The sequence below is a fragment of the Pteropus vampyrus genome, unplaced genomic scaffold, assembly GCF_000151845.1.
Source record: "Pteropus vampyrus isolate Shadow unplaced genomic scaffold, Pvam_2.0 Scaffold84, whole genome shotgun sequence".
NCBI classification, from domain to species: Eukaryota; Metazoa; Chordata; class Mammalia; order Chiroptera; family Pteropodidae; genus Pteropus; species Pteropus vampyrus.
This window is the reverse complement of record NW_011888865.1, coordinates 3666940-3682885: the sequence shown is the minus strand read 5'-3', so window position 1 is coordinate 3682885 and position 15946 is coordinate 3666940. Positions and strand designations below refer to the sequence as shown.

Sequence of the window (15946 nt, the reverse complement as noted above, 5' to 3'; positions counted from 1 at the left end):
AGGTTTGTTTGTTTGTTTTGCATATTTTGTTCACTGAGGAATATCAAACTCCTAGAACAGAGGTTCCCAACCTCTGGGCCATGGACCTATGATACCAGACCATGGCCTATTAGGAACTAGGCCGCATAGCAGGGGGTGAGCAGCAGGCCAGTGAGTGAAGCTTCATCTGTATTTGCAGCTGCTCCCCAGCACTAGCAACACCGCCTCAGCTCTACCTCAGATCATCAGGCATTAGATTCTCATAGGAGCACTGGCCCCTGGTGCCAAAAAAGTTGGGGACCGCTGTTCTAGAACACAGTAGACAATAAATATTTGCTGAAGAAATAAATTATAGAATGAAAGGAAGGAAACAAATCCCCATATATTGAATGCCTATCACCCATTATAATAGGAACTTTGTATTCTGCCGGCTAATCCTCTTTATACCCCAAAAGTTTGGAATCATTATCTCCATTTTACAGAAAACTGAAGATGAAAATGTAAAATATCTATGCTATGTTCACAGAGTAAATAGCAGAAGTTAGGCTCAAACTTTACTGTAAAAGTCTTTCTGTAAAACTTAGCTTTTTCTTTGATACAATGCTGCAGGTATATGGAAATCACTGGATTCTTTCTAAAAGTATATCTAAAATACTGTGAAGAAATTTATGCAGTGGTCCTTTATAAACAATGAGCGTGACTAAGTTGTTTCAGTTAATGCTGAAAAGAAAAATGATTTTTTAATGAAATGCCAGAGCTCATACATTGAAAAATTGTAAAATGCCTTCTTACTCTTTAAATTTCTCAATTCTCATTAACTTATAAATTTGTTTATCCTATCAGATGAGTTAAAAAGATGGTATATTTATAAATGTAACACTATTTGCTCTGTAAAAAAATAATTGTTAAAGGCTCTCTCTCGATGAAACTTTTCAAAATCAGCCCTCAAAGAGAGCAGAAACCAGTTTTCCTCTTGCCAGAAATTACGCAATGAAAAATGTACATTGTGTTCTTCACAGTGATAAATTTGTGGTATGGCTAAAAACAATGTCATTGTGGTCAAAAACTTCTCTGATATAACCAGACTAAGAAAATAATGTGGTTTCATTGACTTCAATTTCTGATAAATCTACCTTACCCAAAATAAATGATCATATTTCTCCCCGAGAACATAAAACATTCTAAACAGTGCCTACCTCTACGTTCTCTAACCCACTTGGGAAATGCTCCATAAAGCATTGGTATATTATATGAGTAATATGAAATGGATAAATGTCTCCTATCTTGCCACCTCTTAAAAATCACATTAAGGTGAGTGAAAAATTCAGAGAGCATATGTGCTGCCTTGTACTTCAAACAATTTAAGATAATATAATACCATTTACTTGGGGCTGTGTGTATATAAATAAGCTAAAAAGATAAAATAGGCCTGGCTTTTCCCCAGAAGAACATTGGACAATCTCATAAAAGATGTAGGCACTTTAGCAGATGTTGAGTCACTACTATTTTGTGTATGCACTTCCCTTTTTCCTCTTTTTATCACTTCATAATTATTCTACCACTGTTCAAGTCACACGTTATTTTACATACTCCTCACATTAATCCTTGAGATGTAGGCAGGAAGGTATTATTATCTTCCCTCCTAAAGCTTTAATTGATTTCCCTCTGAACTCTCAGCAGTAATTCCTGGAGATGTTATAATTCTCTTACGACACTATATTACTATGCTGTAAAGATATCATTCCTCTGATTTCTAGTAGATTTCTGCATTTTGGCTGTTTCCTTTACATTGCTTCTTCCTTCCACCCCATGTCTGTACTTCTCCTATGGTTCCTTTCACTTCAAATACTCTTCAGTTACCTTAACTGAAAAAGCATGAAATAATGGTGCCTACCTCAGAGAATGTTGTGGATATTAAAGAAGTTAATGAGTGTACACGGCTCGGCACAGTGCCTAGCAGTCACAGAGCCTGCATATTTGACTAGTACACTATTTTAAAGGAATAAACGATTGCCTTTGTATCACCGTGAAGCAGGGCCGATGCCTTGAATGGAGTAGGTGCTCAATAATGTGCACTGAACTAAGAAGTGTCATGCTCTAGTTGTGCTAGGTGAACAATTTTCAATACCTTTAATGAGTAGGATAAGGCATTGATCTTACCCCTTATATACTTTTTTTTTAATATATGGGGGGTTTGTTTTCATATTTTCTTTTTATAATAAACGTGAGCATTTTAGTTACTTAAATATATACCAGTAGCTCAATTGAGGAATACCTACGATATTATGATACTTAAAATTCAGGAACTAGTAGACTTAGGAAGAGAAATGGGAGGTAAAATCCAAGGCAGAGTTTGCATGTGATTTTGCAACCAACCTTAGCAAAGGTAATTTAAATTGAGGCTTTAGAACAGTCCTGGTATGTCTCAAAAGGGAAAAAAAAATCAAGACTTTGTAACAGGGTCTATAGGAACAGAGAAGGAATACTGTGAGGCCTAGAAGGTGGCTGCAAAACTCTAAGTCATAAAATCAAAAAGGCTGTTGAACATTTGCATGTTCACAGAAAATGCTTTTTAGTACACAGTTATTTGCAAAAAAACAATTTTATAAAGTCTTATGAAAACCATGGGAAAGGGACCCTGAAAAGATTCTGGCAAGCCAGGAAATTAATAGAAATAAATAGAAATTAATTGTAAAACACTCACTGTAGCTCATATTATGAATGATGACTTTGTTTTATTCAAGTAAAATACAAAAATAGTTTTAAATATTTTAGAGACTCAGTCCTGAGAAATTGCTTCACTGTCAGGTAATCAGTCTTTAATTTTTCACATGTGCATTTTTCTAAAAGGATTTCTCCAGATTAAAGCCCTCAGTATAGGGAAGGAATTCTGTATTATTTCCATCTATGTATAGAAAAATTGAGCCACAAATAAATAAAGCAAAAGTCTCATATTCACAGGAAATATTTGCGTGCAAGCTGAAAGTCAAGTGCATATCTCCTGATTCCTCAATTGTCCTCTTCTTCATAAATGAAATAGTTCATTCATTGAATCCATTTAACTGCCTGTTGTGTGCTGGTACTGTGCTTGGCACTAGAAAACAGCGAAAAGCAAAGAAACAGTCTCCAGTTCTCAGAATGCTCGCAATCCACCATGTGAACCAAACAAGCAAGCTCATTATGAGCATAACAGTTGTATTATTATGCGCGCGCACGCACACACACACACAGACACACAGAGAAAAAAATGTGCAAGCGCTGTGATAGGCACAAATTCAGGGAGCTGTGTGACCACATGGGAGGAACCTGTCGTTCAGCTTCAGGGAATCAGGAAAGCCATTCTCAAAGAGGATCTGGAAAATGAAAGACTAACGAGTTAGCTAGTGAAAAGGGACAGGGGAAAGGTAAAAACGAAGCAAAGTATTCCAGTCAGCACACTATTTAAATTCATAGTTTTTCCTCTTTATCTGCGACATGGCTAGAAGAGATCATTTTCAAAGCTCCTACCTACTAATATGCATCTGTAATAATCCTTCCCTTTAGCATTCCGCTGTGCTATTAAATCATTCTTTATGCCTTAATTATGAAATAAATCTTTGCATACAATTTCAAATCCCCCTATAAAATGTAACCAATAACAAAGAACAGAAATAAAAACTAAGTAAAAAAGATAAAGCTGTGAGTTGGCTAAACTCTCTGAAGGAATTTTATTTCGGGATTCTAAAACAAAAATATAGAATAAGCTTTGAAGAGCATGAAATAGTCTGGGTCCAGTGATAAATGGATGGCTGCGAGTCCCCTCTGTGGCAGTGTCAGGAATGCCCCACAGTCAACCCTTGTTTTTTTTGTGCTGTGGATATCTGGTGCCCATTCAGAAAAATTTCTACACTAGAAAACTTCAGGGACGCAAACCCAACAATTTACCAATCAGCGTCACTGGCCAGCAACCCTCAGAAAATATAAGCCAGGAGGAGAACCTTGCTAAACAGTTTGAACCCATGAGATTTCTCAGAAGGGAGCATGGACTTATGTCTGGATAACAAATATCAAATATTTATACCACCACTAGCCCTGCCTTGCCCACGGCAGATGTTAATTACTCATGATTCTCTTTCCTACTCAGTAGCCTCAGGACCATGTAGCATAAATCATTCAATCAGTTCACCAAGCAATGAAAAATACCACAGGGTTTTAATCTCAGCCCCAAGACGTTAGCATATTAAACCTCATATTGCCCCTCCGTAAAATAGAGTTAATAATTCCTACCTCACTTGTTTATTATGAAGATTACCTAAATAGTACATGACATATGAGATACTCAATAAATGTTAGTTTACTCCTTTTATAAAATGCTGGCATAAACAGAAACAAGGCAGCTTACAGGTGAGGTAGTTTCCAATAAAACTTACCTAACATTTGGATAAAGACTAAATCTTTTTTGAGGGAATTATCATGGTATGTTGTCATGCTATCGTAATGGTAAAAATCGATCAATTCTACAATATACCTTCCCTGCAGAGGACTTGGGGCTTCTTTTTTTTTTCTAGCCTAAGGTAAAAAATGTTGCAGTTAACTGATTTCTTGGGAACAGTGACTCTGAACTTCATAGTTAGATGGTACTTGTTAAAAAAAAATAACTTCTGTTAACTGTCTTCCTCTTTCCTCTACCCATACTTCCCAGATTCAGTGAATTACTCAGAATTAGATTAATCAGTCAATTATAAAATATTTATCATTGTGTAGTCAGTTCCAGGAATATTTCTGATGTGGAATATTTCACACCCCTAGGCAGAAGAAAGCCTTTTAGGTGCTTACTTAGTTTTGCCTTCTCATGGTTACCTAATCTTAGCTAAAATTTGAATGTAATGCACTGAATTTAGCCTTCTGTCTATAACAGTACATAACAGTTCTGTAACATGGGACTTCTTAAAGGCAACAAAAAGGTTTGAGAATGACTTGATCTGTACAACAGATGAAAATTATATACTCTGCATATATAGTAAATATATTAATTTGTAAATTGCTCTGCTAACCGTATGAGTGAGATACTATGTTCGTACTAGGGGTCCATTTGTGAGCAAAAGGGACAAAGTCCTTAACATCAGGATGCTTATATTATAATAGGGTTAGCATTATCACAAGATTCTGAGATTTGATAGAAAGCATTCCATGATAGGAATACAGCAATGGAAGGATACCACCCCTTGTTCAACATAAATGGATCTAACCATAGTAGCAGGGGGAGGTAGAATATAAGAGAATGACATACCACCAGGAGAGAGATCTGTAAAATTTTGTGTAAGTTCTTTAGATTTTGTGTAAGTTCTTTAGATAAGGATTTTTAAAAAATAAAAACCGAAGCGATATTAATGGAGGAGGATATGCTGGACCGTCCAATTAACCACTTTCCTTTGACTTCTGACATCCTTCTTTCTAGCTGATCTATCTTATGTCTTCCCTGACATACCCTCTTCCTCTGCCATTCCTTTAAGTTGATGTTACACTAGACCTCTAGGCTCTGCTTTCATCTACATCAGTGAATTTGCTCATTGATTGCATTCATTTCCTTTTCTCTCATTTCATCCTTTGAACAGATGATTCCTAAAGCTGTAAGTTCCACCCTGATTTCTCCTCTAGCTTCTACTTCATCTTCTCAGTAGGTCATAGACACTTCAAACACAACACCTCCAAACTGGAACTAGATATCATTCCCATAATATGTGACCCTTTTCTCCCTATATCCCTTGTCTTAGTTAACAGCATCCCCATCAATATGGTTAGAAGCCCCTCTCCTGGTTCTTCTGTCTGTCTACCTCATAATTATTTCAATTCTAGGTCTAAAATGTTTTACCATGAATGTTTTCTTCAGTAGACTGACTTAGTTTTTGCCCTATCATCCCTTGTCTGTCCTCTTGTGATAGCCTTTCTGACCAGTTCATTCACGTCCAGTCTCTGCCTGCCATCCTGACCTCCTGTCTTTCCAATCTATCCTGGCCTTGAGAGAATGTCGTTCATGGAGAAAGTCTTAGATAGGGTTAGAGTGATCACATCTTGGAATTATTATATAAAACATTCACACACTGAATGAGAAGTCAACCTGATAATCTCTAAGGCTGGGCTGCCTGCCAACTAAGGACCAAGGACTAGTTATATAGTCACTGAGCTTCCTTATTCAAAATGAAATTCCTTTGTCCCACCCTTTATGTATGATTCAAAATCTGAGTTTAGACCTTTGAATTGTATCTTTGTGGACTCTCCAAATGATTGTGATGCACATCCACTTTTGGAAATTCTAAGATCTTATCTAATTATAAAATTCAGTGATTATAGCACTCTACGGAGAATCTAATTTGCTATTCCAAGAAAATAGTTACAAAAGTATTTTGCGCAATGGCAGCATCATTAAACTAAACATAAAGCCTTCTGAGTAGTTCACATTAGGAAAAAAAAAAACATTCAAATGAATGTATAAAAGCTGATAAATTTGTGAAAATAATCAAATCACATTAGAGGCATGTTTTATGCACATTTCTTCCAACACATTTGTCTAATGGGATTTTCTTTGGTTCCACACATGATGTTAATGAGTTACACATGATGAGTTGAAGAAAATATCTGACGTAAAAATAGTGATGAATGTTATCATATGCAAAACATTTAGTAATTTGGGTGCTAATTGCATTTAGATAAAAGCAATTAAAATTTAGCAGAACAGCAGAAAAAAAAAGAGTAAAATGGAAACCCTTAAAGTAAATATTTATATTTTTTTCAGTTGATTCTCTTTGGCTAATAAAAGGAGTCCTACTTCAGGTACCATGTAACACATTTCCTGTATCAGGGAGTTACCGTGGATATTAGCAGCTTATGAGCAACAGTGGAAACAAGCCCCTATAGAATTAATTACAGTAGATAATATATTTGCTTTTCATGTCAGTGTTATTAATAAATTGTTTTTATAAAGAATAAACATAGGAATAACTAATCCTTATTTCCCTGTTGTAAAATAGTCTCTACAAGGAACAAATTTGTAAATATTAACCTAAACCCCATGGCATACTAAAGTCTCAGAGGTTGAATTCCAACATATAAGCAGCATATGTGATTCCAGATGGAGATACAGGTATATTTATTAGCAATGAGATATGTATTTATTTATAATTAATGACATTATGTAAAATAACTGTCTTATATTTAGTCTGAGCTATCCATAGACTTTTTAACTTAAAAGCACTTCGTTTTAATATTAAATGTACAAATTTTTAAAATAAGGATACATTTTCCCATAGACACAATTTTGTAAAGTGTATGAGGATCCTCAGCTCACTCACAGATTCTATTAAACCCATAATGATTTTAACTACAATACTAATGGTACTTGGTGAAACCTGAGGTCTTGAAGAAAGAGATTGGCAAGGCAGAAATAGGGAAAGAAGAAAGAATATTTCCTTTCCTTTTTACAACACAGCTGTCTTTAGACATATTTCAAAAGACCCGCATGCTTCTTTGCTATCATTACTTACTGGGGCCCCCTTACCTCCTAGTAACCATTGATAAAATCACTGACTCCAACACCCTTGATCATAATATGCGGGAAGTTAATAGAAAAAGTTTACATCTATACCAATTAGGATTTGGTTTGGCTGCATATATCAGAAGAAAGGATAGTTTAAACAGCGGTTCCATGATTAACACGGATTCCAGCTCTCTCTGTTTTTCACTTCCAAAACTCAGAACATGTTTTCTGTCCTTAAAGATACCTCGCAGTCCAAGATTACTGCTAGACCTCTAGCCATCATGTTTATATTCTAGGCAGCAGAAGGAAGAATCAGGGAAGAGCAAAAAGGGTCTCTCCAAGATAAGTCATTTTTCTTTAAGGAGTTCTCTACTTACATCTTATTGGCTAAAACCTAATCACATGGCAAATCTGATTGCAAAGGCTGCTGGAAAATGTAATGTTTTAGCTGCATCCTTTTCCACCCAAATTATAATAGGAGATCTGTTGCTGAGGATTAAGGGGAGAATAGATATTTGCAAGCAATTAGTAATCTCTGTCACATTCCTCAAATGTCAATGCTCCAGATTACTTTTACTCACTCCATAAAGCTACCTCAATTCTATTTAAAAATTTAATTGACAGAAATGATCTTTCTAGAGCAGTGGTCCTCACCTTCAGCTGCACATTGAGAAGCACTTAGAGTGCCTTTGTAAAAATCCCAATGCCCAGGCCAAATAAATCAGAAACTCTGTCAGTGAGACCCAGGCCACTGTATTTTTTAAAAAATATCTCTAGGTGATTCTAGTGTGCAACCAAATTTGAGAACCACTCTCTCAAAGAAATGTAAAAAGAAGGCATGTAACTCAAATGATGCCAGATTTTGTCACTTTTTCCTGCTGTGTAATCAAGTGATATTAAAAAAAAAAAAAAAACAAAAAAAACCTGTTAGCCATGAGTAGAGAATAATTTCTGGCACAGTAGAGAATAAGTGCTGGCACTTCCCATACAGGCCAATTATTCACCTTTGGGGTCAGTTTTCTTCTACTACCTCCCGCCTCCTTTTTAAACATTATCTTCTCTTATATAACATTGGAATCATATGATTCTCTGAAAATCCTTACTTTTCTATACAGTAGATTCAAGGACAGAGCAGATGGACCCAACATTGGTCATCCTTGATGACTTTACCTCTCACATACCCCACATCCATTTAAACATTCTGTATTGCTTCAAATAACTTTCAAATCTGTCCACATCTTTATGTCACCCAAAATCCACACAGCAATCAAAGGAATGTATAAAACACACACACCAATCTGACCGTGTCATTTCCTCTACTCTACATAGATCTTTCCAATGACTTTTTATTAATCTAAGACTCTCTGCCCTGAAAGACCCCTCCCACCTACTTCCCAGCCTTATCTTACACCACTCATCACACTATTGTACAGTGAGTGGTCTCCTTTCTTGCCTTCAATGTTCCCTAGCTCTTTCTTTACAATTAATCTTTGTTGTCAAATCTATTCAATCCCCAAACTCAGACAAACCAATGTTTTTATTTGCTACTTTTCCTGTTGAAGGAAAGTTTTGTTGTTCCCATAGACTGGGTCAGGATCCTTGCTATACTTCTTTATGGCCCTTATTATAGTTGTAATTCTTTAGATGCTCCCCACCCCTGATTACTTTTTACAAGGGCAGGAAACAAGTTCTTCACAGTTTTGTTTTCAAAAGTTAGAACAACTCCAATCACAGAGTATGTATTGATAATATAGAGAAAAGTATTTTATGAATGACCATTTGAAGAAATGAGTAGTATGGGAGCCTGAGATTAAAAAAGTTGATTGGAGAGAAAGTAAAAGAATCATAGCAGCTGTTTGTAACTTAGGCACAGATGACCCAAATAAACGTTTCTTCCTCCTTTTTCAATATGTGTCTGTGTCTCTGCAGGTTGTGATTTGATCCCAGTACAGTATCTTCGCTGGGGTGACCCTGAGCCCATTGCAGCTGTGGTGTTTGCCTGCCTCGGCCTGCTGGCCACCTTGTTTGTTACCGCAGTCTTCATCATTTACCGCGATACGCCAGTAGTCAAGTCCTCCAGCAGGGAACTCTGCTACATTATCCTTGCCGGCATCTGCCTAGGCTACTTATGTACCTTCTGCCTCATTGCAAAGCCCAAACAGATTTATTGCTACCTTCAGAGAATTGGCATTGGTCTCTCCCCAGCCATGAGCTACTCAGCCCTTGTAACCAAGACCAACCGTATTGCGAGGATCCTGGCTGGCAGCAAGAAGAAGATCTGTACCAAAAAGCCCCGATTCATGAGTGCCTGTGCCCAGCTTGTGATTGCTTTCATTCTCATATGCATCCAGCTGGGCATCATCGTTGCCCTCTTTATAATGGAGCCTCCTGATATAATGCACGACTACCCAAGCATTCGGGAAGTCTACCTGATTTGTAATACAACCAACCTAGGAGTTGTCACTCCTCTTGGATACAATGGGTTGCTGATTTTGAGCTGTACCTTCTATGCTTTCAAGACCAGAAACGTCCCTGCTAACTTCAACGAAGCCAAGTATATCGCCTTCACAATGTACACCACCTGCATTATATGGCTGGCCTTTGTGCCAATCTACTTTGGCAGCAACTATAAAATCATCACCATGTGCTTCTCGGTCAGCCTCAGTGCCACGGTGGCACTGGGCTGCATGTTTGTGCCGAAGGTGTACATCATCCTGGCCAAACCGGAGAGAAACGTGCGCAGCGCCTTCACCACTTCCACCGTGGTGCGCATGCACGTGGGGGATGGCAAGTCCTCCTCCGCAGCCAGCAGATCCAGCAGCCTGGTCAACCTGTGGAAGAGGAGAGGCTCCTCTGGGGAAACCCTAAGGTAAAAACCATGGGGGGGGGGGGCGCCCTATTGCTGAAGCAGTGTCCTTTGCTTCCTGGGTCTCTTAAATGGAAAATATCTGAGTGAGTGAAACTGTGGGAGCCAGGGCGCTGGGAAATGAGGCTTTAAACATTTTCACTGAATGGCTTTTCTGAGGTTAATTGGATGTGGACCCAGTGACTTAGGCCAAGGCCAGAAGCATACGTGTTGAGATCTCTGATAAAGCAAAGAGTTACAGCAAAAGGAGAGTGAGGTTGGCAGGGTAGGAAGAGCACAGCTAAGTCACTGAGCCAAGGCGAGGCCCTCCAGGTCCTGAGGGGACAGGGATATACTGTGGACTATATTCTAGTTCACCAGAAAAGAGCGGAGAAAATTATCGTTAACAAGATAATGCTGAGAGCAGAATACCAAGAGCCTTACACATCCGACTGTACTTGAATGTGCCTAAACCTTTTTCAAGCCAGAGAGCCCTTGATTACCTAACCCCATAGAGAGATGAGAATGTAGAATTTATATTTTAGTTCTTAATGGGCAACTTGAAGTCTTTGAGAAATGTCTAAGTTTTGAGAAATGTCTAAGTTATAAAACAATAAAATGGCTTTGCATATAATCTTCCTAAACAACCAGCCAGTTTCCCAGGTTTTCTGTTGCCCATCCCACCCAGTTCAGTATCACAGGTATAGTTATTGGGTACCGCTATCTGAAAAGAATCCGAAGCCAACAGCCAATGATTTCTCCATGTGAAGGACTTCCTTATGTGATAAATGCCCCCTAGAGCACTTTAAAAAGGCAATGGGATCATCTTATCAATGGCTTGGAAACACATTTGGAGGTATTAAAAAGGCTACATAAATTGTTGAATTGGGAATAAAGATCTCTCTGTAAGAAGGACATATCAAAAGAGGTGGTCAGGCCATAACCTGCCAAATCTATAGATATTTGCAATTTTCCTAAAATCTATGAATAAATAAATGGAAGAGAAGTATCTTTTAAATGAAAGATAAATAGCTAAATAATATTCTTGAATAATTCTTGAATATTCTTGAATAATTTCATTTAGCCTGCATGAAAAGTTTTATTTTTTTACTAGCCCTAATTCTTTAAAGCCTGAATCATGGTGATGTTTTTATCTATAATTAAAGATATCGTGCCTGCCGAGTATTGAAAAAGACTCCCAAGATCCTTGGAGTTTATCAACGTGGCCCAATTCATTTGCATTATTCACTTGTAGCCTTGTCTGATTCCTGAATGCCTTTCATCTCTTTCCATGTACCTTGTGCAAGGTAGTCACCTGAATTGTACACCTCAAGAAATAAAACTGTGTCTTCTACTCCTTCAGGAAATCCTAGAGATGTCACGGTCTGTGCACCTTCCGAATCCCCAACCTGCTCGCGTATTTTCCACTTGCCTTCCTTACTCTTCTTTAAACATTCTTTTTTGGAAATATCTGCAAGATCAGCCTTTTATTTTGTCTAAGAAAATTTATTTTTTCAAACTTATTTTATCAGCCTTTCTTTAAACTCATTCTGTAAATAAAATTTTCCTTGGCATCCTCATAGATAAAACAGATTGCCAGAGTGACAGAACTGTTAGTCTGTGCCTGTGCTCCCCAAAAACTCACTAGGGCAGGATCATTAAGAGAGGCAGCATGGAGCGACAGTGAAGAGCACTGGCTTTGTAGCAAGTTTCCCCTGATTTTGAATACTGACACTGCTATTTCTTTTCTCTGAGCCTTAGTTTTTTTGTCTGCCAAATTGAGATTATATCACCTACCTCATAGGATTGTAAAGAATGAGAGAAATAATATGTGTAAAGTCCAGGAACACAGTAGATGCTTGATTGACAGTAGCAGAGTGCAGAGCTAGACAGCCCTGGGATTGAATCTTGGCAGCATCTCTTACCGGGTGAGTAACGAGAGGCAAATCGCTTAACTTCTTTATGCCATGATTGGAGATAATAAAATACTTCATCTAGTGGTTGTGAGACTAAATTAGTTAATACATGTAAAATCTATGCCATATAGTAAGCATGTCTTAAACACAAACAAGCATGTGTTTGTTATTATTATTAACCAAGTTAACAACTGTCAGTCTTCTTCCACACCTGAAAATCTCTGTGACAGGTATGCAACCAGGATGATCTTAATAACAAAGAAAGCATTATAAAAAGCAGTACAGATCTACAAACACATTGATTATACAGATTGGGTCTTCCAGAGCATCCACATCTTTACATTACCCAAATCCTTGGCAAACTGTGGAGGATATCCTTTGTCTCAATTTAAGCAGAATAAGCTCCTTGGGAGGGAGGGCCTTATCTGTGTTGCTCATTACTATGCCTCCAGTGCCTGGAAGTACTGAGAAGTGTGCTTGGCATAGAGAAGACACTCAATAATCATTTGTTGTTATGTTTGTGGAACGAATAGATTCGAGGAGGTAGTCATGTGGTAGGAGAGATTTTTTTTTGCTTGGTCTGCAAGTATGCATGCTACTACCCTCTAGTGTTCTACTTTCATAAAATTAAGCCTCCAGTGATCTGTATTACAAATATCCCCTGCACTCTATGGTCATCAGTTTCTGCTAAAGAATCAGGTCTTTGATTCCGAACCCATTCAGCTCATGTTTTGCTACAATTCTAATGTTCCTCTAGTAACATTAGATTACTATTTTCAACTATGTCACTCCTAGTTTAGTAAACAAAGGGGCGACACAGACAACAAAATTTACTGATGGTGCCAATAGAAAACAAAAATGCTCAGGAACTTTAGCAATATTTTACCACATACTTATTGATAACTGAATTTTACAGTCAGTAAAATTCTATACACTTTTTATTAATAATTGCATGATAACTGTCATGGCTCCATGCATTTCATCTTTTATTAGGGAAAACTGAAGTTTTTTCAGAGTCCCATAGCAAATGCCTTTATGTCTCATTGGCCCAAATCGTCTCATATTGCTATCCCTAGCTGCATGAGTATAAGAAAGTGTACATTTACATTAGCTTTTACATCCTCCATAATGGAAGTTGGAAGGGAGAATGGGGTGGTGTCAAGTGCTTATTGGGTAAACCAATAAATAGTGCCTACCATGGAAAGGGGCAGTATCTAATAGTAAGGGTAGTAGTAGTAATAGTAACAGAATTGTCTAGTGGTCACAAAATATCCAAAATAGAAGCAATAATCATTCCCATTTTTCAGATGAGGAAGTTCAGATATAGCATGGTTAGAAGATTTGCTCAGAGTCTCATGACTAGTAAGTCATGAAGCAGTTTTTAAATTAGGCCTTAGCTTTTTGTCATTTGAGCTGAGTATTTCCCAAAATGTATTCTTTGGAAAGCCAGTCTCACAAATTGCTCCATGAAAAAAAAATTTATTTGTTCAAACAAGTTTGAAAAAACTCTGGCTAAGGTACCCTTTTATTGGAGAGAAACACTAAGAAGTCTTGCAGGGTAGAAGCCAATTGTTCATCTGCTAATTTTTTTTAATTCTTTCCCAAGCTTTTTGAACACAGGACTGTTTTTTTCAAGTAATTCTCTTAACATTCTGGAGAATTGATCGTACGAAGGGGACTCACCTTGGAAAACGTCATCATAACAAAAACAACAAAAAGACATGTTTCTAAGGCCAGAAGAATAAATCTTATCTTTAGTGAGAAGGGGACGAGGAAGAAGCAGTTTCCACTTCAGATCATAGAGAGAGATCACTTTTGTTTTCTGTACACCTGAGGGAAGAATAGAGATAATTCTAACAGATCTAGCAGTTTTCTGATAAGTTAAATAGGCTCAACCTAGAGCAAAAAAGAAAAGTACCCAAAGTCAGTCATTCAAACACTGAAATAGCAAAGGGAGATTTTTATTTAAAAGGGAGTGAGTCACTATAGATTTTTTTTTACATAGAAACGTGCTATTTATGCCACCAATGTATAGAGGTCCCTGTGATTAACATTTTGGTTCTAGACACTAATTTCCAGCACAACATGGTGCAGCATCAAATCATTGTCAAGCAGATAATGCCAGGCTTCCGTTTAAGGCCTTCACTTCAGCTGCAAATTGACAAACGAACACAAATCCAGTTCTGACTTAAATAAAGCATTGAGTGTGATGAATCTAAAGTTCTGGCTTTATAAGATTCAGAATTTCCAGGATCATAGGGCTGCGGTTCTAAGATGCACTGGGCTTTTCAAGGCTAAATTAATGGCAGAGGCCTAAAGCTTTCAATCATAAATTTTCTCAGAAGGTAAAACCGTCCCTGGGGATTCTGGTGGCAGAAACATTAGCTTTGCTTCCACCTTAATTTCAGAAACCACCATTTGCCACTTTTGCTTTAATTAACTAATTAACTTTGCTTTAATTAACATTGTCATGAGGGTCCACTTAGGCCATGTGCTAAAACAACTGCTAGTCCTTTCACATCCATTGCACAAATTACAATTTGCCTAGAAAATTGGTTCTCTTGTGTGAATTCCAATATAACCCAACTATTATCAGAGCTTTGATGATTTCCGGTTGCTTAGATTCCATTAAGGGGTTATTAATCTGTGTGAAGTGATGTTCATGCTATTTCTCCTTCCTTAGAATCTTCTGCCTCTCCCTGCTATTTCTCCCAATCCTTTCTATCTTCCAAGGCCCAGGTTCTGAATGAAACCCTAACAGATTAAGCAATCTCACAGAATTTTCCCTCATCTAGACTCAGAACATTTATTAAGTATAGCATGTACTTAGCACACATTCCTCACACCTTCTTCATTTACTATTTATTCACAAACATTTATTGAGCACTGAGCATTACCAGGCACTGTGCTCAGCCCTGGGGATATGGAGGTTGTTTTTTGTATACATGCAATATTTTTACAACTATCTAATGCAGTCATAAAGTATTCATATCTCCCTTGGTGCCTAACACAGTGCCTGACATGTTGCAATGATCAGTGGTAGATGGATTATGAATCTGGCGGGCAGGAGCTTCTTAGGGATCACACCACCATCACAGTGAAAAGACAACTCACTTCGTTGACTTGATTGTCCAGATTTTATCCAAAATGCTTTGTCCTAAAAATATGAGAAGAAACGCGTTATTCTATGACCAAACTTTTTCTTCTAATCTAATTTCCATTGAGTGCCCTCTCTGTGCTAAGACTGTTATAGAGTACGGGGATACATAGATAACTAAAAAAACAGTCTCCCAAGATTTGGAAACAGATAAGCTCAATAAAGTAATACAGTGCTCTGATAGGAGTGTACAGGGGAACAGAGGGGTCCAAAGGTAGAATCAACAAATTCTACATGTTGGTAATTAGAAAAACCTTCCAAAGGAACAGGTTCAAACAAGAGAAACTATTTAAACACTTTATTCCTTGCCTAGACATCTTCAGGGTTCTCCGTTAGCTGGGATAGGATAGAGCCAAACTTTCTTTGCCTGGCAGGAAAGGCCCCGGGTGGTATGACTCCTTTCCCATGGCCGGCCTGGTATCACTTCCTACCTGACTTTCCATACTGACCCACTCACAGTTTTCTGGCTTTCCGGCCTCTATTGTGGCATCCGCTTTTGTGTAAAATAGACCAGCCCCATTACCCTCCAGTCTCAC

The 15946-nt window shown here is 37.7% G+C and overlaps 1 protein-coding gene across 1 annotated transcript in view; it reads left to right on the top strand.

Moving 5' to 3' along the window:
- The window catches only part of GRM5 (glutamate metabotropic receptor 5), a 418657-nt gene that overhangs the window by 357027 nt on the left and 45684 nt on the right, over positions 1–15946 (top strand). The window contains exon 8 of the mRNA XM_011363299.1: positions 9422–10361. Within this exon, the coding sequence (XP_011361601.1) occupies positions 9422–10361 (940 nt within the window). The remainder of the gene's footprint in view (positions 1–9421; positions 10362–15946) is intronic.